This window comes from Bubalus bubalis, chromosome 2 (assembly GCF_019923935.1).
Source record: "Bubalus bubalis isolate 160015118507 breed Murrah chromosome 2, NDDB_SH_1, whole genome shotgun sequence".
In the NCBI taxonomy this organism is placed as follows: Eukaryota; Metazoa; Chordata; class Mammalia; order Artiodactyla; family Bovidae; genus Bubalus; species Bubalus bubalis.
The window spans coordinates 125,592,374-125,620,311 of NC_059158.1; the positions used below are offsets into that span (position 1 = coordinate 125,592,374).

Genomic DNA, 27,938 nt, shown 5'->3' on the forward strand with positions numbered 1-27,938 from the left:
ACTCTCAGACAAGACACAGTGCCCATCAGTTCAGCCACTTTGCAAATGAATATCGAATGAATCAAGTGTCGTCAGAATTATTTCTAAAGATAACTAACCACTACTTATAACTCCCTTCCTGTGAGGATTTACTTCATCATCTCAGCTGAGGACACAAGAACTAGGCTTTTGCCTTGCCCTCCCCTTCTACCACTGGGTCCCCAGTCCCCAGAGCAGGGTCAGCAGCAGGTGTCCATAGGACGGTCATTTCCTTCTGGCCCTGCCACTCACTCCCCTTCCAAGGCTGGTCGGGTTCACGTTTCCTCTGTGAACTCAGTTTGCCTGGTACACTCAAAGGTTTTTCCTCCTTACGATTCTTTTCCCGCAGCCCCTGTGTCTGCTAATGAGGAAGTAGCCGCAAGTTTTCTAATTCTCTCAAAGCCTCCCACCTTTGCATCTGTAAAAAGCCACCTAGGGGAGTCTCATCCCTTCCGACTCATTTTCCTTCCTGCCAGAAGAGTGATTTTATAAAACACAATCTGAAATGGGTTAAAAAAAAAAAAAACTGATGTCAGAGGAAGATAAATATCATATGATATCACTTATGTGTGATAAGTGAAAAAAAAAAAATGATACAGTAAATTTCCTGGCAGTCCAATGATTAGGACTCAGCGCTTTCAACTACTGAGGGTCCGGATTCAATCCCTGGTCAGGGAACAAAGATTCTGCAAACCACATGGTGCAGCCAACAAACAAGTAAAATATGATACAGATGAACTTACTTACAAAATAGAAACACACAGACACAGAGAATAAATTTACAGTTACCCAAGGGAGGGTGGCGAGGGGTAAATTTGGAATTAGGGATTAACGTATACACATTGTTCAGTCACTTAGTCCTGTCTGACTCTTTGCAGATGTAACATATACACAGTAATGTAACATATATACATTACTGCACATAAAATTGGAGAAGGAAATAGCAACCCCCTCCAGTATTCTTGCCTAAAGAATCCCGTGGACAGAGGAGCCTGGTGGGCTGCTGTCCACAGGGTCGCACAGAGTCAGACACGACTGAAGTGACTTAGCATGCATGCATGCGTTGGAGAAGGAAATGGTAACCCGCTCCAGTGTTCTTGACTGGAGAATCCCAGGGACAGCGGAGCCAGGTGGGCTGCCGTCTATGGGGTCACACAGAGTCGGACATGACTTGAAACGATTTAGCAGCAGCAGCAGCACATAAAACAGATAAACAAGGTCCTGCTGTATAGCACAGGGAACTATAGTCAACATCTTGTAATAACCCATAATAGAAAAGAATCTGAAAAAGAATATATATATACATATGCATAGCTGAATCGCTTTGCTGTGCACTTGAAACTAACACATTGAGCACATTAGGACCTTGCCATTTATCCATTCTGTATGCAATCATCTGCATCCGCTAATCACAAACTCCCATCCCATCCCCTTGGCCTTGGCAATCAAGTCTGTTGTCCATGTCCGTTTCCACATGTTTTGACTTGGGTCCATGGGAGCTACCTCCCCAGCTTCAGCGTTTGGATAAGGCCACAAGAACACATCCTGAGCTCTGACCCGCCTGCCTATTTTCTCTGAGAAAACAAAGGGCAGCAATCAAAACTACAATAAGATCTCTCTAAATACCTACTAGAATGGCTAAACTTAATAAGATTCTACCAGGATTTCCTTGGTGGTCCAGTGACTAGGACTCCATGTTCTCACTGCCAAAGGCCTAGGTTCAATCCCTGGGCAGGGGCCTAGAATAAAAGTAAAAAAAAAAAAAAAAAGACTCTACCAAGTGTTGGCAAGGATGTGGAGCAACTGGGGACCTCATACAGCAGTTAGAAACATAAACTTGCTTTGGAAATAGTTTGGTGGGTTTCTACAAACTTGTAATGCATTTATCTCATAATCAGAGATTCCACTCCTGGGTATTTACCCAAGAGAAACAAAAACATATTTTCAAAGTCTTGTACACAGATGTTTAGAGCAGCTTCACTAATGACAGTAGAAGACTGGAAATAGTCCACAGGTCCCTCAGCTGGTGAAGGGATAAACTGCTTCATTCAGGACATCACCTAGAGAGAAGAAGACAAAATACTGGTCCACAGATGATCATGAGAGCGTTCTGTCCTGTGAAAGAAACAGACAAAAATGAGTGCCTGCCCTACAATTCCATTCATACACACAGGCAAACTCTGGGGTCAGAAATGAGACCAGTGGTTGCTGGGAGGTGGGAGTACTGGGAGGGGGTTGGCAGCAAAGGGGCATGAGGGACTTTGGGGTGAAGGAAGTGTTCTGTATCTTGAACACTGCTGTTCTCACTAGTGTGTGCATTTGTGCAAACTCCTTCAACTGTACACTTAACATTTAAAAAATAAAATAAGTAGAATTTCATCATATGTAAAATATCTCAATAAAGCTGATTTTTTAAAGTGGTGAAGAGACAGTAAGTGCTTTTAGAATATCAAGAAAGGAAAACTCAATTTACAGTTTTCATCCTTAATTTAAAATTTTCACAAGGATGAAACTAGAGATTATCATACTTGGTGAAGTAAGCCAGAAAGAGAAAGACAAATATCATATGATATTACTTATAGGTGGAATCTAAAATATGACAAAAATGAACTTATCTATAAAACAGAAATAACTCATGGACACAGAAAACAAATTTATGGTTATCAAAGGGGAAAAGAGAGGAGGGATAAATTAGGAGTTTGGGATGAATACAGACACATTAATACATCACTTCATGGGAAATAGATGGGGAAACAGTGGAAACAGTGTTAGACTTTATTTTTGGGGGGCTCCAAAATCACTGCAGATGGTGACTGCAGCCATGAAATTAAAAGATGCTTACTCTTTGGAAGGAAAGTTATGACCAACCTAGATAGCATATTTAAAAGCAGAGACATTACTTTGCCAACAAAGGTCCGTCTAGTCAAGGCTCTGGTTTTTTCAGTGGTCATGTATGGATGTGAGAGTTGGACTGTGAAGAAAGCTGAGTTGCAAAGAATTGATGCTTTTGAAGTGTGGTGTTGGAGAAGACTCTTGAGAGTCCCTTGGACTGCAAGGAGATCCAACCAGTCCATCCTAAAGAAGACCAGTCCTGGGTGTTCATTGGAAGGACTGATGCTGAGGCTGAAACTCTAATACTTTGGCCACCTCATGCGAAGAGTTGACTCATTGGAAAAGACCCTGATGCTGGGAGGGATTGGGCGCAGGAGGAGAAGGGGACCACAGAGGATGAGATGGCTGGATGGCATCACCGACTCGATGCACATGAGTTTGGGTAAACTCTGGGAGTTGGTGATGGATGGGGAGGCCTGGCGAGCTGCGATTCATGGGGTCGCAAAGAGTCGGACACAACTGAGCGACTGAACTGAACTGAATATGTATAAAATAGATAACCAACAAGGATCTATTGTATAGCACAGGTAATTCTATTCAATATATTATAATAACCTATAATGGAAAAGATTCTGAAAAAGTATACATGTATATATAACTGAGTCACTCTGCTGTGTACCTGAAATTAACACAATATAAAAAATCAACTATATTTCCATAAAATAGTTTTTTAAAAATAAATGAATAAATTAACTTTTGCTATTCCTTTATTTATATATTGGAGGTGGCAAAAAGTATACAGAACATAGGATTTTGGGTCCAATGGACCCAGGGGATGTGCTCTCTTCTGCCAACAAACTCTGAGGTCTGAGCCATTTGCTTAGCCTGAGTTTGAGTTGGCTTGTCTGTGTGGTATTTTTGCATTAAAAATAAAGTCTATCTTCACAGGTATATGTTTTACGGATCTATATACAAGATGAGTGGGGATTGCTGGGTAAAGAATCTGCCTGCCAGTGCAGGAGATATGAGTCACAGGTTTGATCCCTGGGTTGGGAAGATCTCCTTGTGTAGGAAACAGCAACCCCGCTCCACTATTTTTGCCTGGAAAATTCCATGGACAGAGGAGCCTGGCGGGCTACAGTCCATGAGGTCACAAAGAGTCGGACACCACTGAGACACTGAGCATACACACACGCGCAAGAAGAGTATGTTCAAAGCATCTCCCAGGACCTGGCATGTATTCCAGATAATGTCAACCTTCCCAGCAATAAGTACCATCAGTAAGGTGACATTAAAGTCTGTTTTGTTTCTGAGGGACATGTGAGAAGCTACCAAGCTTCCATCTACCACTGGACAGCAAAGCAAATTTTTAATTTTTTTTTTTTCTGAAAACACAGTTTTTGGAAGGAAAAACGAATAAGTTTGCCACTGGGCCCATGTTGCCTGCTTAAAGGACCTGCCTGCTGGATATGTGAAGTCCTTACAACATCAGTTTCTAGACACATGGAGCCTCTGGGAGGATCAATGAGCAGCGACCTCCATGCTCTGCACAAGTGACTTTCAGGGCCTTCCACCCCCAGGCTGTTAAAACGAAAGGTCAGCATCCTGCTGGTGAGCGAGTGAGGAATTCTTCACTGACACATACCTGCTGGGTGATTTGTTGGCTGCTTTTTCCATCCAGCAGGCAGCTGTGGGTAATGTCTAACCAGAAAAAGAGGGGCTAAATTATTCAAGACATGTTTACAATGCAAACAGGGGGAGGGGGAGACTCCCCCATTGGCCACACTAGGGGTGGCAAAAGTCTGTGTGGGCTTCCTTGCATTTTACTAGCAAAACAGGTGTCAGGGACCCCCACCCCACTCCTTGCAGGCTTCTAGAGCCCCTTGCCCTCAGCTTGCTGAGACTTTTAGAAGCCCTGTTTAAAGGCAGCAACACCTGCTTGCAGGAGGACCACAGGAGGAGCGGAGGGAGGAGAGGAATGTTCTTAACCTCTGTGGCCCCCAAGCCTGGCCACGTCGGCCCAGCAGGACCTGGAACGGCTGGGGACCCCTGCCTCTTTTCCAGCATGGTCCTCAGGCTCCCCTCTGAGAGTATATTTTCCAATGCTGTTTGTTCTGATAAAACTTGACTCTTCAAAGCCTGTGGTTATTTCAAAACTGCCAGTTTTTAAAAATCTGGGACTTCCCTGGCAGTCCACTTGAGGCAGGAGGCAGATGGGCCCCATCCCAGGGTAAAGCAATTGGAGATTCATTCTCTATTGACCAAAAGTCCAAGATGAGAGTAGCAGGGCAATTAAGGGAGGAGGCTGGACCCTGCACAGACCACATATTTCTCGTTCCCAAAGTCAGGGGACCTCCTTTTCCACACATGCATAGGAAAGGCTCCTTAGAGGCCAAAGAGGAGTCATGTCAAGGGATGTTCTACCCATAGGCCTTTGCAGTAGAATCTGTCTTGGCTAAGAGATGCATGTAAACACATGGGAGGATCCTGAGATACACCAAATACGGACTGTGAACCAGACAAGTCATAATGATTGGCCAAAGGAAACCCAGAAGAAATGAGGATGTGACTGACTCAGCAACTCAGGGCCTCTCCCTCTGAGTCTGCCCGTGTGTCTCCACACATACTGTACTATTTTTCTTCCTAATAAATACTTTACTGGCTTCACTACTTATCATCTTTGAGGAAATTCTTTTCTGCAAAGCTGAAATTCCAGGGCCTTGTCACTGACCACGGTCTAGTAGCTGAGATCTGGTGCTTTCACCGCCACGACCCAGCCTCAATCTCTGGTTGGGAACCCAAGCCGGCTCCAAGCCGGTGCAGGCCGAGGCCACCTGAGATCACAGGAGTTAAGACTCTGTGCTTCCAGGGCAGTGGTGCGGGTTCTATCCCTGGTCAGGGAACTAAGACCCCACGTGCCATGTGGTGTGGCCAAAAAAAAGAGATGCTTTGTCAGCACATCTTTGGTTATCTGTCACAGAAGCTCAATTCAAACTGCTTTAAGGGGGCAGAAAAGGAAATTATTGGCCCATCTAACTGGAAAGTTCAGGGGATGTTGGGCTTGGCTGGAGCAAGGGATTCCAATGAGTGTGTCAGAAACCCATTCGGCTTTCTTTGGAATTGGTTTTATTCTCAGGCTGGAGCTCCCTGCAATGTTAAGATGCCCACTGGCAACCCAAGGCTTGTGTGCTGGGAGTCCAGAAGCCTATTCCCAACTGTTCTAGCAGGAGTCCTAGGGAAGCCACTCAAAGCCTGTAACACACCTGTCCGTGTGGCCTGGGCAGGGTCACTCCATTCAAACCACAGGGATCGGTCATGGAGAGAGGTGGTCAATTCAAGACAACTGGGGGTGGGGAGGCAGAAACCACGCAGACTGCCCTCACATTCTTTTTCTGTTGAGCAAATCCCCAGCATGCTGGCTGACAGTGTGCTGAATCTTAGGTCCTCCCGGAGTCAGAGTGGCGTCAGATAGTCGTCTGCTTTGCTCTCCTCCTTCCCATTAAGCGGATTAGGCATTTCTCTCACTTATACTGTCTTTAGTCACTCACATATGGCCTACTCACTCACTGGGCACTTCCTGGGCACTTGTTCTGTGCCGTTGATGGCTGGCTGTGAAAGAGGGGTTGGCTTGAGGAGGATAAAGACCCAGTCCCAGGGAGACAGGCAGATAAGTAGTCACCCCAGTGGGGAGTGTCCCTCGGCTCCTCACAGCTCACGCTCGCCTCCAACCAGCAATCTGGGCGCCATACTGACCTGTGGGGGGAACCCTCAGCAGTGGGGGCAGGGGTGTAGTCATGGGGGGTTTGTTTACTGTGCATCCTCAGGCCAGCCAGGTCTCAGATCTTTCCCATCACCAGGCAGACTGAGGGCGAGGAGAACTTCCTTTCTGATGAGTATGCATCCATGGTGGAATGCCAGTGAAGATCTCTAGAAGTGAGGGCCAAAGAGACCTCAGAGACTGGCCACCTCAGTGCCTAACTTCTTGGCCTGATCCAAACACCTAGGCTCAGGGAGGCGAAGGGGCAGGGCTAAGGCAGCTGGTGAGCTCCTGCAGGGCCAGGGAGGCCCCGGTCCCTGACTTCCTCCCCAGGTGTCCTGCTCCATCAGCACCCAGGCCCAGGCTTTACCCAAAGTGTCTCAATTTCATTACCTGGGACGAAAAAAAATTAATCCAGTGTGAGAAAAACTAAAAGGCAATCAGAGTGCCATTTCCAAGAAAGGAAGATGGGTTGCCGAGAAAAATTTCCTTTGGGCCATTAAAAGAAATAAGAACATAACAAGTAGCTAATATCAATTAAAAAAAAATAGTGTGTTGGGAGGTAAGAGAAGGAGATGATCAGAGAGCGTGGTGCACACAGACAGGGTACCCACAGCTGCGTGCATGTCTGGCACGGGGTCTGCATGCAGCTAGCATCACACTTCACTGAAGTGGAGACACCTGTGTATTGTCAGACACCCTGTTATCTCATGTAGCATTAAGAAATAAAGCACTCTGCCCATTCAACTCTGACACATTAGTGATCATGTCTGTAGTCAAATTCAGGGCATGTAGCTGGATCTCCCTGAGGGAGAGTACAAATCATGAGGACCAAGCACACAGATCAAGGATGCCTGATCGAGGCAGGCTAAAGACTCACAGAGGAGGAATTTATGTTACATAAGTTTGGATGCCACGTATCCCAGAAGTTGGACCGAGGCTCCCTAATCATCAACAACAAAACTGTGGTCTTCTCAAATTCATAATTATAGTTAGTAATTCAACACTCTTTTTTTGATAATTGATAATCAGACAGAAAATTAGTAAACATAAAAGCTTGAGCAATACTATCAACTAACTTGACCTAGTTGGAGATTATGGAACAATTCTCTTGACAGCAGAATGGATATTTTTGTCAAATGCACACAGACTATCTACCCATATATATATTACATTATGAGTCATAAAACAGGCCTAAATAAATTTAAAATGATTAAAATCATACAAAGTATGTTATCTTTAGACAATGGAATTAATTTAAAAATCAGTAACAAAAAATGTGGAAAATTCTCAAATATTTGGAAACTTAATAACATACTCGTAAACAATCCAGGTCAAAGAATAAAGCAGAAGGGAAGTTAAAAAATAGTTTGAATTGAATGAAAATGAAAAACATATAAACTTAATAAAACAACATATAAGTAACATATAATAAAACTACATACAAACTCCAATGCTATTAAAGCAGTGCTTATATGAAAAAAAACAAAAACAAAAACAAATTATGGACTTCTGTGAGCCTGGCTCCTAATTGTCTTGCTCCCTCCTATGGGATCCTGTGTCTTAGCCTTGGCCCTAAATGTCTCAAATATGTAATTCTTGATTAGAGGAATGATGCTTTTCAGACCAAGCAGCAGCATCAAAGTATCTGGAGGAAAATAAAAAGAACATCCTTATGTAGGTGTCAAATTTTTCTAATTTGGAGCAGAAGATGGATGAGAAGACTGATTTGTAACTTCCAGAAGTTTCAGGAGGTCTCTGGAAAGAAACAAGTAATGAGGATAGAGACATTGAAACTAGGCTAAAGTGGGTTTGTATCCTGACTCCAATCTAAAAGCTTGAGTCTCTAAGCAGAATTAATGTCTGAAGGAGTAATGGCGTTAGAGATTAGCTGGAAGAGGATTCCATGCTTCCTGCCCTTGTTCTACAAGAAGCAGGGAGAGGGCGGGGACTGTGTTGAAAGAAGGATTTGACTGTTCATTATTTAATTGTTTAATTCAAAACAGAGTAACTTGCATAAACCAAGTGTTAGTCACTCAGTTGTGTCCGACTCTGTGACCCATGGACTGTAGCCCGCCAGGTTTCTCTGTCCATGGGATTCTCCAGGCAAGAATACTGGAGTGGGTTGCCATTTCCTCCTCCAGGGGAATCTTCTCAACCCAGAGATCAAACTCAATTCTCCTGTGTTTCCTGCACTACAGGCGTATTCTTTACTGCTTGAGTCATCTGGGAAGACTGCATAAACCAAATGGATAGTCATAAAACTTCAGGGCTGGAAATGAGCTTAGATGTCCCTTTGCAAGTCACTGCCACATTAATGAATCCAGCTGTCCATCCTAGGCTTCATCTTCTTTGACCTGTCCAGTGGCACGGTCTTCACTTGACTTCCAGGCCCTCTGTGTCCTGGTTGTCCTCCCATCTTACTTTGATTCTCCTGCTCTGACTGGATCCTGCCCCTCACCCTGACCTCCATGTACTGGAGTGCCCCAGCTCCCTCACCACCTCCTCTAGGGCTCACTAGATCTTAGGACTGTAACCTGAATCTTTGTCTTCAGCTCAGAGGTCTCCACTGAATATCAGACTGTATGTCCAATTGCACCTGTCATCTCTGTAAGTGGCTTTTGTCAGGAAAGAGGTTTCTGTAGGAGGCCCCTTTGTCTTGTTATTAACCTTAAACCAGGTGCCCCCATGACCTACTCAGTTCTGGCCCTAGCACACCTTTCAGATCTTTTAATCACACAATACCTTGTCTAACGTATTGGTTCTTCCTGTAGATCAAAGAAGAGAAATGAAGAACAAGTAATTAACAGATGACCAGATCTCTTCCCCAGCTTCCCCTTCAGTAATCTCAGGAATAAACTGTGTAAACAGTTAGCATCAGGAACAGTCCTAGCAGCAGTCTGTACACAGTAAAGGGTGGCAGCCACTCTGACCCCTCATCTCAGTGATTCACTGAGATTACTTCCCTCTTTCCCTTTAAAAACTTTCATGGCCGGACTTCCCTGGTGGCTCAGTGGTAAAGAATCTGCCTGCCAACGCAGGAGACACGGGCTGGATCCTCCAGGAAGATCCCACGTGCCTTGGAGCAACTAAGGCCGTGCACCAGTTATTGAGCCTGTGCTCTGGAGCCTGGGAGCTGCTACTACTGAAGCCCCATGTGCTCTAAGAGCCTGTGCTCTGCAGCAAGAGGAGCCAATGGAATGAGAAACCCTGGAACCACACCTAGAGAGTAGCCCCTGCTCACTGCAATGAGAAAAAATCTTGCATAGCAACAAAGACCCAGCACAGCCAAAAATGAATAAATAAAATTATTAAAAAAAACAACAACAACAACTTTCATGGCCGAGCAAAATCTTCAGAGGTGGTGTATGGGGAACACTGAGCCCACCATCTCTAGATTGCCCGCATTCTGATTAAAGGCAACTTTCCTTTCTACCTACATTTGTCTCTCTCTTAAACATTTATTTATTCTTTTTATGGCTGCACAGCTTCGGGATCTTAGTTTCCTGACCAGAGATTGAACCCATGTCCTCAGCAGCGAAAGGACGGAGTCCTAGCCACTGACCCCCAGGGGATTCCCTCAGTCATCGATTTTTGAGCAGCAGCAGCCGGACTTGAGTTCAGGAACATCTCCAGGCAGTCTGATGGGCACCTCTGACTTCCACCTGGCATGTAGCTGCTGGTCCCTGACCTTCCTTGAAGCACCTTCTCACAGCTTTCATCTCAGTCAGTGCAGCTCTGTTCTTCCAGATGCTGTAGCCAAAATAGTTCGTGTCAAAATTGACTCCTCTTTTTTTCCCTCTCACACCATGTCAACATCAGCAAATATGTCTACCTTCATACCATCTCCAAAAGTCGAGCACCCCTCGTCTCTTTCATTGTATCACCCTGGTCAAGTCCACTATGGATGCCTGCTGGATAAAGGCCTGGGCATTAACTTCCTCTTGGGTGGTTTTTCAGTCTGTTTTCAGTATAGCAGGGATCCTTTGAAAATGTATACCCACCAGGAATTCCCTGGAAGTCCAGTGGTTAGGAGTCAGCACATCTACTGCCTTGGTCAGGGTTCATCCCTGGTTGGGGAGCTAAGATCCCGCAAGCTGTGCCACACAGCCACCCACCCCCCCACCACCAAATGTAAATTCACCAGTGCTCTTCGTCTTACACAGGGTCAAGGCTAACAATTAACAATGGCTTCTGAGGACATGCCCCATCTGGCCTCACTTTCCTTCCCCCTCATTCCTCCCACTGCCTTTTTTGCCAACTCTGTGCCAGCTACACTGGTCTCTCTTTAAAATTTGATTAATTTATTTAGGACTACACTGGGTCTTCATGCTTTGTGCAGGCTTTCTCTAGTTGTGACAGTGGGGCTATCTCATTGAGTTAATGAAACAAATATGATGTACCAGCATTGTTTCAATCACTGGGGTATAACCATTACTAGGACAAAGCTCCTACCCTTAGGAATACTGGTACTTGGGATGGGCTGTTGAAGCTGAATGAAGCTCCAGTACTTTGGTCACCAGATGCCAAGAGTCAACTCACTGGAAACGATCCTGATGCTGGGAAAGATTGAGGGCAGGAGGAGAAGGGGGTGACAGAGGATGAGATGGTTGGATGGCATCACCAACTCTATGGATGTGAGTTTGAGCAAGCTCTGGGAGATGGTGAAGGACAGGGAAGCCTGGAGTGCTGCAGTCCACAGGGCTGCAAAGAAATGACTTAGCAAATAAACAACAACGAACAGACAATGAAGAGGAAACAAACAAGGCTTCTTTTTTCCAGAAACTGGGCAGCTTCCTGGGGAGGCAGCACCCCAAGAGGACGAGGGGGGAGCACTTCTCCAGCTGAGGGACACGGCTGGTGGGGTGGAGCGAGCAATTGAACAGGATGGACAGATTGATGTTTCACTCGGTTGGAACAATTCTAACTTTTCTACCTTTTGCATGTAGTACCTATTCAGGCAATAACTTAAAATTGAAAAAAATAAAAAGTCACCGGAAAACCTTAAATAATGAGCTAGGTGAGTAACATGCCTTTATATGGCTGATTCTACATTAACATTAAATCAGATAATTAGCTATGTACAAATATGCAAGGTAGGAAACACTTCTACAATTTGCATTTACTAAACAACTTGCTTGCATTTTTTATTGTACCAAACATGCATTGGCAGTCTTTTTTAAAGCTAATTAGAAAAACCCACAATATTTATCATCTAGCTAAGTGTTAAAGCAGAAATAGAATAAAAATTGACACCTTCTTCAGAAGAAAAAAATTATCAGTGATGATCCTATATCCCTGCCAAAAACCATCTGAATAGTTTCTCTCTTGGATGGACAATTCAGAGTTAATTGTTTCTCGTCCAAAAGCTGTGCTTCTTCCTTGAGCCAAGGCCACAGCTCTTCCCTCTGGTGCTCAAGTCATAGTAGAACCTGTGAATGGAGCCGCCAGAGACCAGCAGCGTCGCTCAGGGCACATTTGCTGCGGAAACTATGTTTGGCAAGTATCGAATGTCTGAACTTCTTCTCCTGGGCATGGTAGGGTTGACAGCACTTATTCTTAACAGGGGAAATTCTAAACTTGGCCCCTTATGAGCACAAAAATGTAACTTCCATAACACAGAACACATTTCCTTCTTTCTGTCAACACACACAGAGGCAGCGCAGGCCACCCAGATAACTTGGTGAGCAATTTGTTTCTAAAACAGATTGCTTCCGAGTCGGGAGAAATTTGTAGATAAGCATGTGAAATATTCTCTGGATCAATGGAGCAGTCACTGAAGCCCTGAACTGAAGCCAGCTGAAGCCCTGACTTCCCAAACAATTATGTTTTGTTTCTGTTTTTGTTCCTAAGAGGAAAATGGCCAGAAATATAACACCTAGATAGAACTTGAAAATAATTTCAAATGTTGAGATTTACTAATTGAAATAGAAAAATGTCCCAGGGAACTTGCTGGTGGTCCAGTGGTTAAGACTCTGAGCTCTCACTGCCAAGGGCCTGTAAAACAGGGTTCCATTCCTGTTTGAAAAACTAAGACCTTGTAAGCTGCATGGTGCGAAAAAAGAAAAAAAAAAAACCCCAATCCGTTTATTTTGTGCTTTTAATTTGGGCCTCATGAATAAAAAACCTAAATGAGCATAGTGTGTGGACAACAGGAAGTACTCTGAACAGAATGGGCTAAAGATTGTTTACGGTGATGACAACAGGAAAGCTAAATTCTCTTGTATGAACGTTTCTTTTTAAATACAGCCACCAAATTCTAATACACACTGGGAAACACCAAATTATAAAACCATTTCCCATAATTATTGTCCAATGACCCTAAGCTATGCTTATTCATAACTACATGCAACTTCATAAGCTAGAAACGATCACGGTTCATTTCATCAGTATGTTGTATTACTGGTTATCTGATATCCTTTTGCAAGTATGTTTTTAACAATAACCAATTACCCAAAGAATGTTACTAAGCACCCTGTTGCTTAAGAGTCATTTCATAGTGGCAGTTTCTTCTATCTTTGGTTGTCTAGAAATTGGTGGTGTGTGTGTGGGTGTGTACAAAGATGCTTCTCAGGGAGGTCATTTCTTTTAAATTGAAATGTAGTTGATTTACAATGTTGTGTTAATTCCATCCATACAACAGTGACTCAGTTATACATATATATACTATTTTTTAACATTAATTTCCATTAAGGTTTATCAGGATATTGAATATAGTTCCCAGTACTACTCAGTAGGACTTTGTTGTTAACCCATTCTACACATAATAGTTTTCTCAGGGAAGTCTTGTTTAAAAAAAATTAGGGTATAAACCCCTTTAATAAGTTTGCATTTTGCTAGCTTCTTAAATGAACGGAGAGGACTGTCCATTTAAAGCGCCTGGGATCTGCTGCCATCTAGTGTGAGGTTGCTGACAACTGCTTCAAAACTGAGCTTCGAAGAAGGGAACTTTTCACCTCCTCCCACGCCTGCCCCAGTGCCCCACTTCTGCCTCCATTCCAGTCACCAGCTCAGGTCAGCACAAGGCTTTTGCGTCTTTCCTTTTTCCCACTGTCACTAACAATCTAGCTTTCATGCCCATTTTGTTGGAAGGACGTCAAAAGAAGTCAGTTGAATTGGCTCATCATATGCTATTTCTGGGCAAGTTCTTTAAGCTCTCTGGGCTTCAGTCTCCTCATCATTCAGATAGGAACAGAACTGCCTAACTTCATAGGTTGTCCCGATTAAATGAGCTAATACACATGCAAGGATTTAATAAATGTTCATTATCATCACACATCTACCATGCCTGAGTCCTTAATGCAAATACAAGTATTGAAAATAGTCTGGGGAATTCCCTGGAGGTCCCGCGGTTGACTCAGCACTTTCACTGCAGTAGCCGAGTCTAACCCCTGGTCGGGGAACTAAGATGCCACAGAGCTGGAAAAAAGGAAACAGCTTGTATTACTTTTCATTTTATTATCAGAAGGCAGAAATTGGCTTCTATGACAATTCAGGCTGCTTGTTTTTCAGAGGTCCATTCTAGATAAAAAGTCCTTTGAAAATATTTGCACCCAGGCTATAGCTTCTTCTTTTTTAAAAAATTGAAGTTACAAAGTTAGTTTCAGGCGTACAGCAAGGTGATTCAGTTTACATGCGTATTCATTTTCAGATTATTTTCCATTATGGGTTATTACAAGATATTGAGTACAGCTTCCTGTGCTATACAACAGGTTCTTGTTTGTTATGTTTCATATACAGTGGCGTGTATGTTAATCCCAAACTCCTAAATTATCTATCCCCACCCTTAACTGTTTTTTTTAGTGGCATGGGCAGCTTGCAGGATCCCTACCAGGGAACTTCCTGAAACTCACTTCTCAATTTTTTTCAACTATTTAAAAATGTAAAACAAAACCCTGCAGCAGGTTGGATTGGGCAGCAGGATAACTGGTCGCTTTGAGGGCCACAGGCTGACCCATGATGTAGTTAGGTTTGGGCCTTGTGATTTTTTCTGCCTATAGAAAGTGCAAATTACTTGTATACATTCATCACACTTGTGGGCTGAGAGCAGGCACGGGCATCACTGCACAGGGGACAGAGCCCTGCTGTGCCCACCTGTGTCAGTCTTTGAACAGTCTTTGCCATATTGCAGTGAGACAGACTCATGATCCATCAGCCACGGTTACAACTTCCAGATTCTTGATTTTTTCCCTACAAAATCTGAGGATCAACTCCACACTACTTTGACAAATGCTCCTAATCTAGTTCCCAGGAAAATGTTAAGTTCAACTCTATTTCTTTGCCATGATATATGCTAAAAACCCCTCTCCCCATCCAGCTCCAGGGTACATCAAGAAACTCCTCACATGTCAAGTGATGATGATCAGTACCAAGCTAGAAGAGGAGTGTCTGGGCAGTAGGTCAGTTAACAGGGAAATAATAAAAATCTGTCAGGCTGCATTGGTAAGCTTATCTGGTGCTTTCCCAGAATGGAAACCAGATGGACTTCTAGGTCCACAAATTCAGACATGGTTCAAAGAGGTAGGCAGGTCTGTTACTCATTCAATTTAATTAAACATAATGAACATAGTCTATAGGGACTAATCTAGAGCTAAGATGTTCTTTGTATGTTTATTTTTTGGGTGCGTGTGGCTTTGTTGCTATTTGTGGGCTTTCTCTAGTTGCAGTGAGCAGGGGCTGGTCTCAAGTTGCGGGGCACAGGCTTCTCACTGCAGTGGCTTCTCTTGTTGGGGAGAATGGGCTCTAGGTGCGCAGGTTTAGTTGCTCTGTGGCATGTAGAATCTTGACCAGGGATGAACCTGTGTCCCTTGCACTGACTGGCAAATTCTTAACCACTGGACTACCAGGCAAGTCCCTATGCTCTCTGTGTATTAAAACTGATTCACCTAGGTCAGTATTATCATCATAATATCTAACAACTATTACATGAAAAAATGTTTCCTGGTAATGAATCCTTTTAATGAAACTGAATTAGCTGATCCCTTGTGGCTCAGCTGGTAATGAATCCACCTGCAATGCATGAGACCTGGGTTCGATCCCTGGGTTGGAAAGATCTCCTGGAGAAGGGAAAGGCCACCCGCTCCAGTATTCTGTCCTGGAGAATTCCATGGACTGAACTGTATTAGTCCCCGGGGTCGCAAAGAGTCGGACACGACTCAGAGACTTTTACTTCACTTCAATTAGCTGACACATTTCAAGGGTATCAAAACCTTAAAAGATCATTGAAAGGCAAAACCCAACAATTTTTTATTTCAGGATATCCAAGTTCCCCTTGCATACAAAAAACAGAAAAAGTTTATCAGGTGGTCACTACATGAATCTTGAAACCAAATTCCTGATTGATGATACTGATACAAGATGGTAGTTATTAATTAATCCATGCCAGCCCACCACAAACTAATTTAACATTGGTAAAAATGATCGTATATACATAAATGAGTCTCTATTAGTACTGACACCTCCTTCTCACTGCCCATAGAATCTGACTTCCAGTTTCAGCCATCTGATGGGTTAAATGTGCTTGGTCTAATAGAGAACTATTTTGACGGTCAAGCAAGATTTTCTTTATTTGATAGTAACAACAAAGGTTACAGTTTAGTACTTAAACCAGCAGTTAATAGTGATCTTCTCTCCAGGCAGAGTAACTACAAGCACCTGTGAAAACTGCAAAGAAAACTAGAGACAGGACAAGAGGCAGTGGAAGCCTAGCTGCTGTAAACTGGTGTGCACCCCGGATTTCAGCAAGGGCAGGGAAGCCAGAATCACTGACTGCTTTCCTCAGGGACTTGAATTGACAGTTTTTTCCCAACTATCTTGTTACTGGTTACATTCCACTGTATCTAGTTAAATATAAAGAATTAGTCTTCATAATAAAATCATCTTTTCAGAAGAACTATACACAATACATTAAAAAAAAAAATCACTGATTGTGTTTTCTTCGTCTTTTTTTCTTTGAACTTGCAGGTGGTTGAGTCTCCTGTGTTTCTTCTTTTACACCAGATACGGGCTGTTTGAAAACTATTTCATTATCTTTATCATCATCATTCATTTTAGCCACTTCAGATTTTCGTTTCTCCAAAAATGTTGGTGTACAAACTGGTGTGGGACCCTGGGTTCAAGTGAAAGATTATAATACATAAATGTGGGACGATATTAGGAATGACCCTCTCCCACCGCCACTCCTCTATTTTTATAAGTTACGCATATTATTTTTGGCCTGTTTCCATCATTTGATGATATAGCTGCACATGATTAAGCGCTTAGGTGCTGATCAGACTTCGTTACAAGATTGAGCAAGCAAAGCGACAGTAGCAGCAACTGCCTTTCCTCCTTTAAACTGCAATACCGGATTCCCAGAATACTGGGGACACTCTTACCTGGCTACCCACAGCCTTCTCAGGAGTCTCAGGAGTGACTGAAGCAGCTTTCTTCTTCTTACGTAAAGCCTTCAATAAATTTTAAGAGACTTCATCAATCTGCGTGTTGACTAGATATAGTGGTCCTGAATGTACTTCCCCATTTATCTTTTTCTAGTATCAAGTGGGTAATATGATAAGCAAAAGTTTTACCTGGTGCTTTCTGGAATTTTGAGGACCAGTGTTTGAAGCCTTTTCCTCATTTTTATGTAATACCTTAACCTAAATAAGCATACAGAAGTAATAGAAAAAGAAGTTGTAAAACTAGCAGTCTCACATATGTATATTTTAAAACTTACCATTAGATCATTATACATATGCTTATTAGTTAATTCTGACAGACTTTTAGGACTATTTCCAACTTAAAAGGACCATGAAACAAAATTTTAACTAAAATGGCATAAAAAGGATGGTCATTTTACAGTCTTGGTATTTACTGGTAACATACAATATAACCAAACATTTAATCCTGGCAATGACACCTTTACTAGTAATCTACAAGCATTATGGTTTTCGGTCAAATAAGGTTTCACTCAATCATCTAAAACTACTAAATCAGGTACGTGTTGCAAATTGGTTAATCCCTTTCAGGATTTCCTCCCCTGTGTAGTGTAACAGGAAATACTAGGACTGCTCGACAAACCTACAAAGACAAGCCTACAATGACTGCAGTGTCAAACATTCAGTCAAAACCTCGTAAGGCGAGACACTGGGTGAGACATTTTATACAAAGGAACACTCACCAATGAAGGGAAATTATAGTCAATCCCCTTTTTAGCCAATCTCTTCCTGAGTAATTTTTCCTTCTTTTTAAACCGCTCCTCCATCCGTAGCTTTTGAACAAGTGACCGATTCTGATTGTACCGTTTCACTGCTGGATATGATGGCCTTTTAAATGGCATATGCCACTCTCTAAAAAGTTCTTCATGTACCTTTTCAGGTGGTATAAAATGACCTACAATTAAAAAAAGAAAGAAAAAAAAAGTTCTCAATCAAGTTGGAGGGAAAGGATTTTAATGAGCACTCCAGACTCTCCCTTGTGTCACTTGTAGCATAATCAAATTGATGTGTCCCCCATTTACATGGAGAAGCCTGAAAGAATAAAGCAGGTACCCAAGGGAAAGTCAGACAGCCCACAATTATCTACCACTCACTCACTGTGTGCCAAGAACGATTCCAGGACTAGAGATACATGAGTGAACAAGACGAGTGCATAGAGGAGTGTGTGGAAATGAAGCCTTAGGGTTCCCGAAGCTAAAAGGACTCCCACTTTTAGACTGTGTGACTCACAACAGCAGAAGCTCTGACCTTCTGGCTCATATCCTCCAGGCACCTGCCCAAGACTAAGGCAGCTCACTGCTTATCTGTATCTCTCTGCTTAGGGATGCACACTGAGCCCCTTATGCAGGGAAGCCAAAATCCCTGGGATCTACCCTCCACCAGTGATAGATGGTACACAAAGATCCCAGTTTCTGTGCTTGTCAGCTGGGATAATTCTGTTTCCCAAGGTGACCAGCAGGAAGGAGCCCAAATGCCTAAATAACCCGCTTGCTAACATACCCTTTACTGACTTCCTTCCTCCCTGTCAAATCTCCACTCCTTACAAGTATTTCCCTGGGATCACCTCCAAGACAAACTACTCCCCTGAAAAAAAAAGAAAAGGTGGGGATGTGGCTAACACCTCATATTGGAGTTCAGAACTGTTTGTGCCACCCTTCAGAAGTCAGGTGGAGCACAGCAGGGATCTCACACATGTGGTCACCCAATCACCCACTTCGTTCTGGCAAGAGCCACATTTTTCATGTGCGAATAACACCCAGGATCTCAGGGGGCTTCTGGGACCCTCTCTCACAGCAACAGGAACTAAGATGGAGAGGTGTGACCTGGGTGCTGGCTCCGGATGGGCTGCTCTGGGGAGGCGGGTCGGTGGGAGCTCCACCTCCTGCGGGATGAACCTCTCATCTGCTACTGTCGCCCTTGTACTTCCAATGGTTTCTCTGCAGGGGAGCTTCAGCCAAGGCCATGAAGACTGGCTGACATGTGACTCCTCACCCTGAACATCATCCTGTCTAGGACCATTAGTGGTTTCTGCTGTCCTCAGCATGTATTCTAAACTGTGCTTTACATGGCTTCTGGTAACCTGACCTTCATTCATCTACTTCTCCTCCCTCATCTCTCGCTATGCTCCTTGAAGGCAATTACGTTTGTCACTGGTTTGGCATTTGCTGTCCCCCCACCAAATTCTCAGTTCCACCCCTTCACCTGGCTGTTATTTAATCTTCAGGTTCCAACTTTAATGACTCTTCCTCAGGGAAGCCTCCCACACCTCACCAGGAAGCCCTTCCTATTTACTCCTTAAGGAAACTGTTCCAACTCCATCTCAGCAGAAAACAGCTCTCACTCCAGAAATCTTAAAATTCCAGTTCAAACCTATCTTGAAAATGCACTTAAATTGTTGCACCACTGCTTAGGAGACTCATCCCAGGGATGAGGTGGGACGTAAAAGCAGCTAAGCAACCTCCCACCGCAGCCACCGTCAGCAGGAGTATCCCTGAAATCCCACAGGCTAAGAATCGGGTACTTACACTTCAAGAGTCTTTCACCAAAAAGGTAGTTGTTCATTGTTTCAGCAGCTATTTTGGCAACATCTTCAGATTCAAACTCCACAAAGCCGTAGCCTTTGCTATTTCCAGTCTGCAATGACAAATCCACCACAAAAAGCAGAACAATTACATACTCATGTGCCACCAAACCCCTAAAATGTCATTAAATAATGTACATTAGCTATGTCCGACTCCTGCGAGTCTATAGCCTGCCAGGCTCCTCTGTTCATGGGATTTTCCAGGCAAGAATACTAGAGTGGGTTGCCATTTCCTTCTTCAGGGGATCTTCCCGATTCAGGGATTGAACCTGGGTGTCCTGCACAGCAGGCAGATACCAACTGAGCTACCAGGGAATTCGCAGTAGGAATAGCATTAAGGAATAACATTAAGACACCTTTAATTTTCAATTTCAAATCACATAGTGTGCAGACTGTTACAGGGAAAGAAAAGATCCAAAATAATTTAAATTTGCCTCTGGTTTTGAAGATTTCCTGGGATTATAGTTGGAATTTATTCAGTAGCAACAGCCAACATAAAGGAATCTGGTAGGCTCCATAGTCCTTTACTCATTGACCTCATGGGTGGTCATATTATCCATCTACTTGGGAGATGGAATAAATGCGTCACAAAAACACAGGTAATGTAATTCCCATTTATATGAAAAAAAAAATGAAAAGAAATTAAGTCAGTGTCTCCCAGCCCATCAATAAAACATCGCATTCACTGTCATGTTTAACAACGACTGATCATCTCCACAGCTGAGGGCACAGGACCAGGGACCACTCTCTCAGAGACACACATGCTAGGTTCTGGCCTCTACACCATAACCTAATGAGCTTGCTAACAAGAGTTCTAAAGTCCAAATGCTCAGGTTTGGATCTTAGCTCTGACACTCAGATAAGGAATGTTTAAGCCTCAGTTTTTCCTTCTATAAAATGAGGATAAAATAAACACTCTCATAGAGTTGCCATGAAAACACAAAATAACTGGCAAGTGCTCCACACTTTTGTCAAGTACTCGATACATGTTACTTTAGGGTGGCAGGGTATGCCTGCCCCACATCTGCTCCTCTGGCAAATAATTATTGAGCTGAAGGTACTGAGAAATAGAACAAGAAACTCTGCCCTCCCCTTATTTACCTAAAAACAGGACACAAATTTAGAAAGGCGTCCTCTCCCTTCTATCAGAAAGATGTTAGAGGAATCCACACAACAAACTTTACTAAGCAGATTTTATCACCAAGATCCAAACCTTAGAATTCTTATTAGCCTCCTGTATATTTGCCTCCCCACAACTTGCAACCATATAAACTCAAAGCACTGTTTCCTCAATCTTGTCACTCCTCAAAGTTCTAACAACCCTTTCTTTGAGCACTCCCATGAGTAAGCAAACATTTTAGTCTCTTTTTAATCTGTTTTTCAGTCCAATTTATAGGGTCTCAGCCTAGAGCAGTAGAAAAAGAACTTTCCCTCGTCTACAGTTCCAATTCTTAGTGACAACAATTAGAAAAACTTTACAATCTTGCATTAAACAAACTATTTTCGGATATGGCTCAAAACTGGTCATGTGATCCTGGAAATAAGAAACCATTCACAGGCTGTGTGGCTTAACAAGAGTTGGGAGCCAGGAGGCTGACTCCTAGCTGTGCTAGTGACTAACAATCAGGACACAGCCACCACCTAGAGTCTCAGGTTAGTTATCCGCAACAGGATGATTCTGGTAAAACTTTAAATGTCTGACAATCCTCCTACCATCCCAACTCACTCAGGAGGGGAACGATGGTGGAGTGTAAGACACTATAATAAATCTTTTGAAATCTGACGTGAAAATACATGTAAGTGTCCCACAAACCAAACACTCAAAAGCCAAAACCTTGACCTAGTAATCCAAGAAAGTTAGAAATACCAAGCAGATAGTCAAAACTGGGGTGGGTAGCTTTATAATATGCAACAAAGCTGGAAATGTTACATTTCAGTGCACTGCATCAAGGAGCAGACTTTCTAAGAAAACTGGCCTCAACTCTTTAAAAGAGCCAATGTCAAGAAAAACCAAACAAGCAAAACAGGGACAGAGAGACTGTTCTACATACGATGAAGAGATAAACGATCAAGTGCAATCCATAAACCCTAACTAGATCCCAGAATGGCAAGGACTATTGGGGATATTTGAAGAGGCAGTAAATGAGATCATCATATTGTGATTATGTAGCACAATGTCCTTTGGAGAAGGCAATGGCACCCCACTCCAGTACTCTTGCCTGGAAAATCCCATGGACGGAGGAGCCTGGTGGGCTGCAGTCCATGGGACCGCCAAGAGTCGGACACGACTGAGCAACTTCACTTTCACGCATTGGAGACGGAAACGGCAACCCACTCCAGTGTTCTTGCCTGGAGAATCCCAGGGACGGGGGAGCCCAGTGGGCTGCCGTCTATGGGGTTGCACAGAGTCGGACACGACTGAAGCGACTTAGCAGCAGCACAATGTCCTTATTCTTAGATTTATGATGACGTATTTATATTAAAGTATTACAACTGTCACTTTCTTCAAAAGGTTAAAAACCCAAAAAGGTATGTACGTTTTTATAGATATGAGAAGAGATGAAGCTAACGTATCAGGATATTAACAATGAGTGAATCCAAGGGAGGATGTTCATTACACTTTCCTTTCTACTTCCCTGTCAACATTTTCAGAACACAAGGCTGGTGAACACAACTGCACTTCATTATGGAAAAACACTTAAAAAATAACAACCCACAAAAGACAGAAAAAAAAGTCTTTGAAAAAAACAATAAGGGCAAAAACATGAATAAGTGTTTCACAGAACACCAAAGGCTGATAAACAAATAATGATACTCAATAATGATTCTCAATCTCACTACTGCATTCATCTCACATGCTAGTAAAGTAATGCTTAAAATTCTCCAAGCCAGGATTCATCAATATGTGAACTGTGAACTTCCAGATGTTCAAGCTGGTTTTAGAAAAGGCAGAGGAATCAGAGATCAAATTGCCAATATCCGATGGATCATCGAAAAAGGAAGAGAGTTCCAGAAAAACATCTATTTCTGCTTTATTGACTATGCCAAAGCCTTTGACTGTGTGCATCACAATAAACTGTGGAAAATTCTGAAAGAGATGGGGATAGCAGACCACCTGACCTGCCTCTTGACAAACCTATATGCAGGTCAGGAAGCAACAGTTAGAACTGGACATGGAACAACAGACTGGTTCCCAATAGGAAAAGGAGTACATCAAGGCTGTATATTGTCACCCTGCTTATTTAACTTCTATGCAGAGTAAATCATGAGAAATGCTGGGCTGGAAGAGGCACAATCTGGAATCAAGATTGCCGGGAGAAATATCAATAAACTCAGATATGCAGATGACACACCCTTATGGCAGAGAGTGAAGAACTAAAAAGCCTCTTGATGAAAGTTAAAGTGGAGAGTGAAAAAGTTGGCTTAAAGCTCAACATTCAGAAAACGAAGATCATGGCATCTGGTCCCATCACTTCATGCAAATAGATGGGGAAACAGTGGAAACAGTGGCCGACTTTATTTTTCTGGGCTCCAAACTCACTGCAGTTGGTGACTGCAGCCATGAAATTAAAAGACGCTTACTCCTTAGAAGGAAAGTTATGACCAACCTACACAGCATATTGAAAAGCAGAGACATCACTTTGTCAACAAAGGTCCGTCTAGTCAAGGCTATGGTTTTTCCTGTGGTCATGTATGGATGTGAGAGTTGGACTGTGAAGAAAGCTGAGCTCAGAAGAATTGATGCTTTTGCACTATGGTGTTGGAGAAGACTCTTGAGAGTCCCTTGGACTGCAAGGAGATCCAACCAGTCCATCCGAAAGGAAATCAGCCCTGAAGGACTGATTGGAAGCTAAAACTCCAATACTCTAGCCACCTGAAGCGAAGGGCTGACTCACTGGTAAAGACCCTGATGTTGGGAAAGATTGAGGGCAGGAGGAGAAGGGGATGACAGAGGATGAGATGGTTGGATGGCATCACTGACTCAATGGACATGGGTTTGGGTGGACTCTGGGAGTTAGTGATGGACAGGGAGGCCTGGCGTGCTGTGATTCACGGGGTCGCAAAAAGCTGGACACGACTGAGTGACTGAACTGACTGAATCTCACTAAAAATGAGACAGATCATTCTATACTCATCCAGAGGATATATTATAAAGTGCTATTTTTCAAACTCAGAGTTTGAAGAGTTTAAAAGTTGCCCTTTTAAAGGGCAGCAGAATCAATTTATTATGCCAGAAAAGTATTTTTAAATAAACTGAATGGGAAAATTAAGTATCATCTTCCTAGATTTTTATTTCAGTTAATGTTTACGTACAGGTACATGTGTGCTGGCTTGTGCTGTAAAACTTACTTCTTATTGTGGATTCAAGGTCTGAAAAATACTATTCAAGAGAAAGTCACCTATACCTGCACTAAGAATGTTCCCAGCAGTTTCATCGACAAGACTGGAAGAAAGCTAACGTTCAACAAGAGGGTGGATAAACGAACTGCAGCATATTCAGGCAGTGACAACAGAGCAGGGACAAGTAGTTAACTCTGTTCTGTTGTAACTTAAGTGGTAAAATGTGAAAAAACTATCAAGAAAAAAAGAGATTCCAATAACAAGAATTCTGTGGTTACAAGTATTGTATGTAGGAAAAAAAATAAGGTTGGCCACACCCTATTACTGAAATAAACCACACAAATCTTTATTAGGAGGTAAGTATGATACAGTGACATTTTTACAGTACTTTGTGTATCAGGCACTGTTCTAAGAATCTTATACTCATTACCTCATTTAAGCTTTGATTCAATACTCCTGAGAAAACAAGCATGCAGCTTATAGAATTTGCCCAAAGTCACACAACCAATAAGGTGTAGAGTCCAGCCTCACACTTAAGTTCATGAACCCTTGGGTTAGTAGTTACAGGATAAAAAGGACTCACAAGGATTGCCAATTTAATTTGAGGAACTGAGGCAATTACCTTAAAAAAAAAAAGTAAAATACACATTCACAGGAATACTAATTTTGTTCTCCGTCTGCTTCAGGTTCTAGACCTTATCCAATCCCTTTCTGGAATGAAGTGTGATAAGCGGTAACATGCAAACATGCTCCAAAACCTGTCAAGGATGATATGCTTTTGGAAAATAAAACAATCTAATTCAATACAAAAATCTTACCTTTTTACTCCTGGACAGTCTGAATCTTCTAACAGTGCCAAATTGGGAAAAATATGCTCGGATCTGGGTTTCATAAAGGGTTGGTGGTAAGTGGCCCACATAGATTACTCCAGGAGTAGGTTTTTGTTTCTCCTGTTGCTGAAAACATAAAGACCAGGGAAATATATATATATATATATTTAATTAAAAAAAAAAAATCACACTGCAACAAAACTTGTGAAACTCTGCTCTTAGATTAAGACAAAAGATCAAAAACCTACCCTGTATTTCCACTTACCACAACAGAAACTATAAAGAATAATAGTGAAGAGACTTATGGTTGCCCAGCGGGGAGCGGGGTGGGGGAGGGGGTGGGAGTTTAGGGTTAGCAGATGCAAACTATTATACAGAAAATGGATAAACAAGGTCCTACTGTATAGCATAGGGAACTATATTCAACACCCCAGGAGAGATTAACACAACACTGTAAATCAACTATACTCCAACAACAACAACAAAAAAAAAGGGTGTCCTCGAAGACAATCGCCAAGCAGTAGCCTGTCTTCTCAGCTTCCCTCTCCGAGCACGAATACTCAGTAACTACACGCTGAATTAACAGATAAAATCTTCTGGCCTAAGAACTCTAACAAACATACCCTTCAATATTGTTTGCAGATCACCATTTACTCGCACCCAAGTAAAGAAACAATTCTAAGACGTCAGTAAACCTTCACGAAGCCTACTAACCTTTTAGTATCTGTCCTCGAACTCCTGCCTTCGGTAATACAGACTTTTAAGCTTTTCCATGTACATTTTATGATAAAATCTTGGGCAAATATTATTGAACTTGATATCAGGGCCCCCAAACAGCGAATAGAACTTGGGTAATACTGTCTTTTAAGAATTCCAAAACCACTAACCAGGCAAACAAATCTCCCCAGTTTGGGGGCCCAGCCGAAGCTGGACTGGAGCTGATCCGCGGGACGAGGGCCGACCCAACAGCTGGCTCTCCTCTCTTCGAGCATCCCCGCGATACCCACTCCTTACCTTACCTCCGTAAGGACCCTAAAGCCCGCGCGGCCCAAAGCCGTCACTTCTCTGTCCTCCGGAGGAAACCTCGGCCCGCAAGCTCTTGAGGTCGGGGCCCGACCTGGGTGACGCCGGACGAAGCACACGCTTGGTGAGGCCGAGGCGCGCGGGCGGGACCCCCAGACCCGGTCCGCCACCTCCCCTCGCGGTCGGGCCCGCGCCGGCCGCTCACCTTGGTCGCACGCCGACGAACCTGAGCCACCTCCTTTTTAAATTTGGCATCCTCCTGCGGGTTTAGGGACAGGAGCGGCTTTGCCGGGCCATCGAACGCCGCCATTCCGCCAGCTCGTACTCGGACGAGACCCACGCGGTACAACCGGAAACGCCAGACCCTCTGCTTCCCCAAAGCGGAAGGGAGGGCGGGGCCTGCGGCACGGCTCCGGGGCGGAGCCTGGGCGCACGGCGCGGGGGCGGAGCCTGGGAGACAGCGTAGCGCGAGGGCGAGGCATAGGGCGTGGCGCAGCGCGGTGAAAGGGCTCAAGGGGCTTCTCGGCTGGCAGGTGTCGTTTGTCACGTTCAGGGTTGCCTCCATTTGGAGGTGCTCATTCGCCTGGCTGCTCAATATTTAGATATCCTGCCTGACAGTGATTCTACCTGCCAACGAAGTCAGCTCTGTGTCCAGGAGCTCCCCTTGGGAGGGCTTTTCTAAGCAGATCTGATGCTTTAGCAAGGGTGTCGTCTTCTGTTGCCTACAGGAGATGGCTTTCACTCCTTGCATTGTTGCAGAGCTGGCCTCTTGGCTGTTCTCAAAATTAGATGTTTGATGTATGAGTCAGATACTGTCTAGGATACAGAGCAGGTTCTACGGTTCCCTGAGGGTCCCTTCCTTGTGTGTGTGTGAACAGCCCCCTCTATTCCTGACATCTCTTAGTTCCTATGGGGATGGAAAAGGAGGAGCAGAGAGGGGAAGACGGCAAACTGACGGGATCTTTTGGGAGATCCCCTCTCAGATTTCTCCAGCCCGCTTCAGGAATTCCTGGCCGCCAAAGGATCAGGTGGTGACCCAAGTCTTATCAAAATTGAGTGAGTTTGTGGATTGCCAATTCTGATTCCTAGGTGGGGGCAGGGCCTCAGGTTCTGTGTTTCTTAACAAGCTCCCAGGTGAGGCTGATGCTCTGTGGATTAAACTTTGATTATCAGGAGTAGAGACATGGGGAACTGATCACTGAACTGGGTTGAATTGCTGTCCCCTCAAAAGATATGTTTAAGTCTTCACCTCAACACCTGTGATGCAGACAGGATCTTTGCTGATGTAATCATGTTCAGATGAGGTTGTTATGGAATAAAGTGGGCCCTAATCCAATGATTAGTGTCCTTATAATAAGGAAACTTGGACACACACACACACACACACACACACACACGGAGAATGCCACGTGATGATGGAGGCAGAGATGGGAGAGATGTCATAAACTGAGGAACACCAGGAATTGCTGGAAGAGGTAAGGGACTATTCTTCCTAGAGTCTTCAAGAGAATGGCTCTGCCAAAATCTGGGACTTGGATTTCTAGCCTCCAGAACTGTGGGAGAAGACATTTCTGTTGTTTCCAGCCACCCAGTTTGTGGTCATTTGTAATGGCAGCCTTAGGAAACGAATACAGTTACCACTTTGGTGCAGCCTGAAATGATGTTCTAAGGAAAACACTGATTAATCTTGGGGCTGACTTGACACCTTACCGCGAGGTAGTGGAAGAACTCTTGGATGTTCACAGAAAGCTACCAGGACACCCTCCCCTTGGCCTTCACCTGATCATAGAAGTCTGCCCTTAACTGGGGACAGAGTCTCAGCCCTTGAATCCTCACTGCATCCCAGACCTGTTTCATTTTCCCCTTTCTGAGCTTGAGTCAGTCACAGCGCCTTCAATGACGTATGCTCTGGCCCTGCCAGGGACCATCTCATTCTCCTCTGACTTCACTGTCTAGAGCCCAGGGATCATAGGAGTTGTGCTCTTCTGGTCATAGAATCCAGAAGCCCACTAGACCCTTGGCCATGTGCCTGGGGAAAAATCCTCTTCCTCTTAGGTGGTACCTGAGTTTTCTCAGCCATA

General features: G+C 43.6%; 1 protein-coding gene across 2 annotated transcripts; it reads right to left on the reverse strand.

Annotated features, from left to right (window-relative positions):
* Positions 1-1,870: 1,870 nt before the first annotated feature.
* NIFK (nucleolar protein interacting with the FHA domain of MKI67) lies at positions 1,871-26,252 on the reverse strand. Of its 2 annotated transcripts, none has more exons than XM_044936552.2 (7): positions 26,063-26,252; positions 24,823-24,960; positions 19,608-19,716; positions 17,766-17,977; positions 17,176-17,244; positions 16,984-17,052; positions 1,871-2,133 (listed from the first exon to the last, which is right to left on the reverse strand). In XM_044936552.2, the coding sequence occupies exons 1-7, from the start codon at positions 26,165-26,167 to the stop codon at positions 2,116-2,118; spliced, it is 720 nt and encodes a 239-aa protein (XP_044792487.1). In that variant the 5' UTR covers positions 26,168-26,252; the 3' UTR covers positions 1,871-2,115. The 2 variants fall into 2 exon arrangements, with proteins under 2 accessions (XP_044792487.1, XP_006076061.3); XM_006075999.4 differs by lacking the exon at positions 1,871-2,133 and adding an exon at positions 15,829-16,715 and having other exon boundaries at positions 26,063-26,251.
* Positions 26,253-27,938: the final 1,686 nt, after the last annotated feature.

Coding starts and splice junctions, on each gene's coding strand:
- NIFK (XM_006075999.4), bottom strand. CDS start 26,167: ATGGCGGCGTTCGATGGCCCGGCAAAGCCGCTCCTGTCCCTAAACCCG. Junction 24,961..26,062: donor TTCGTCGGCGTGCGACCAAG/GTGAGCGGCCGG, acceptor TTATGTTTTCAG/CAACAGGAGAAACAAAAACC. Junction 17,053..17,175: donor AAAATTCCAGAAAGCACCAG/GTAAAACTTTTG, acceptor AATTTATTGAAG/GCTTTACGTAAGAAGAAGAA.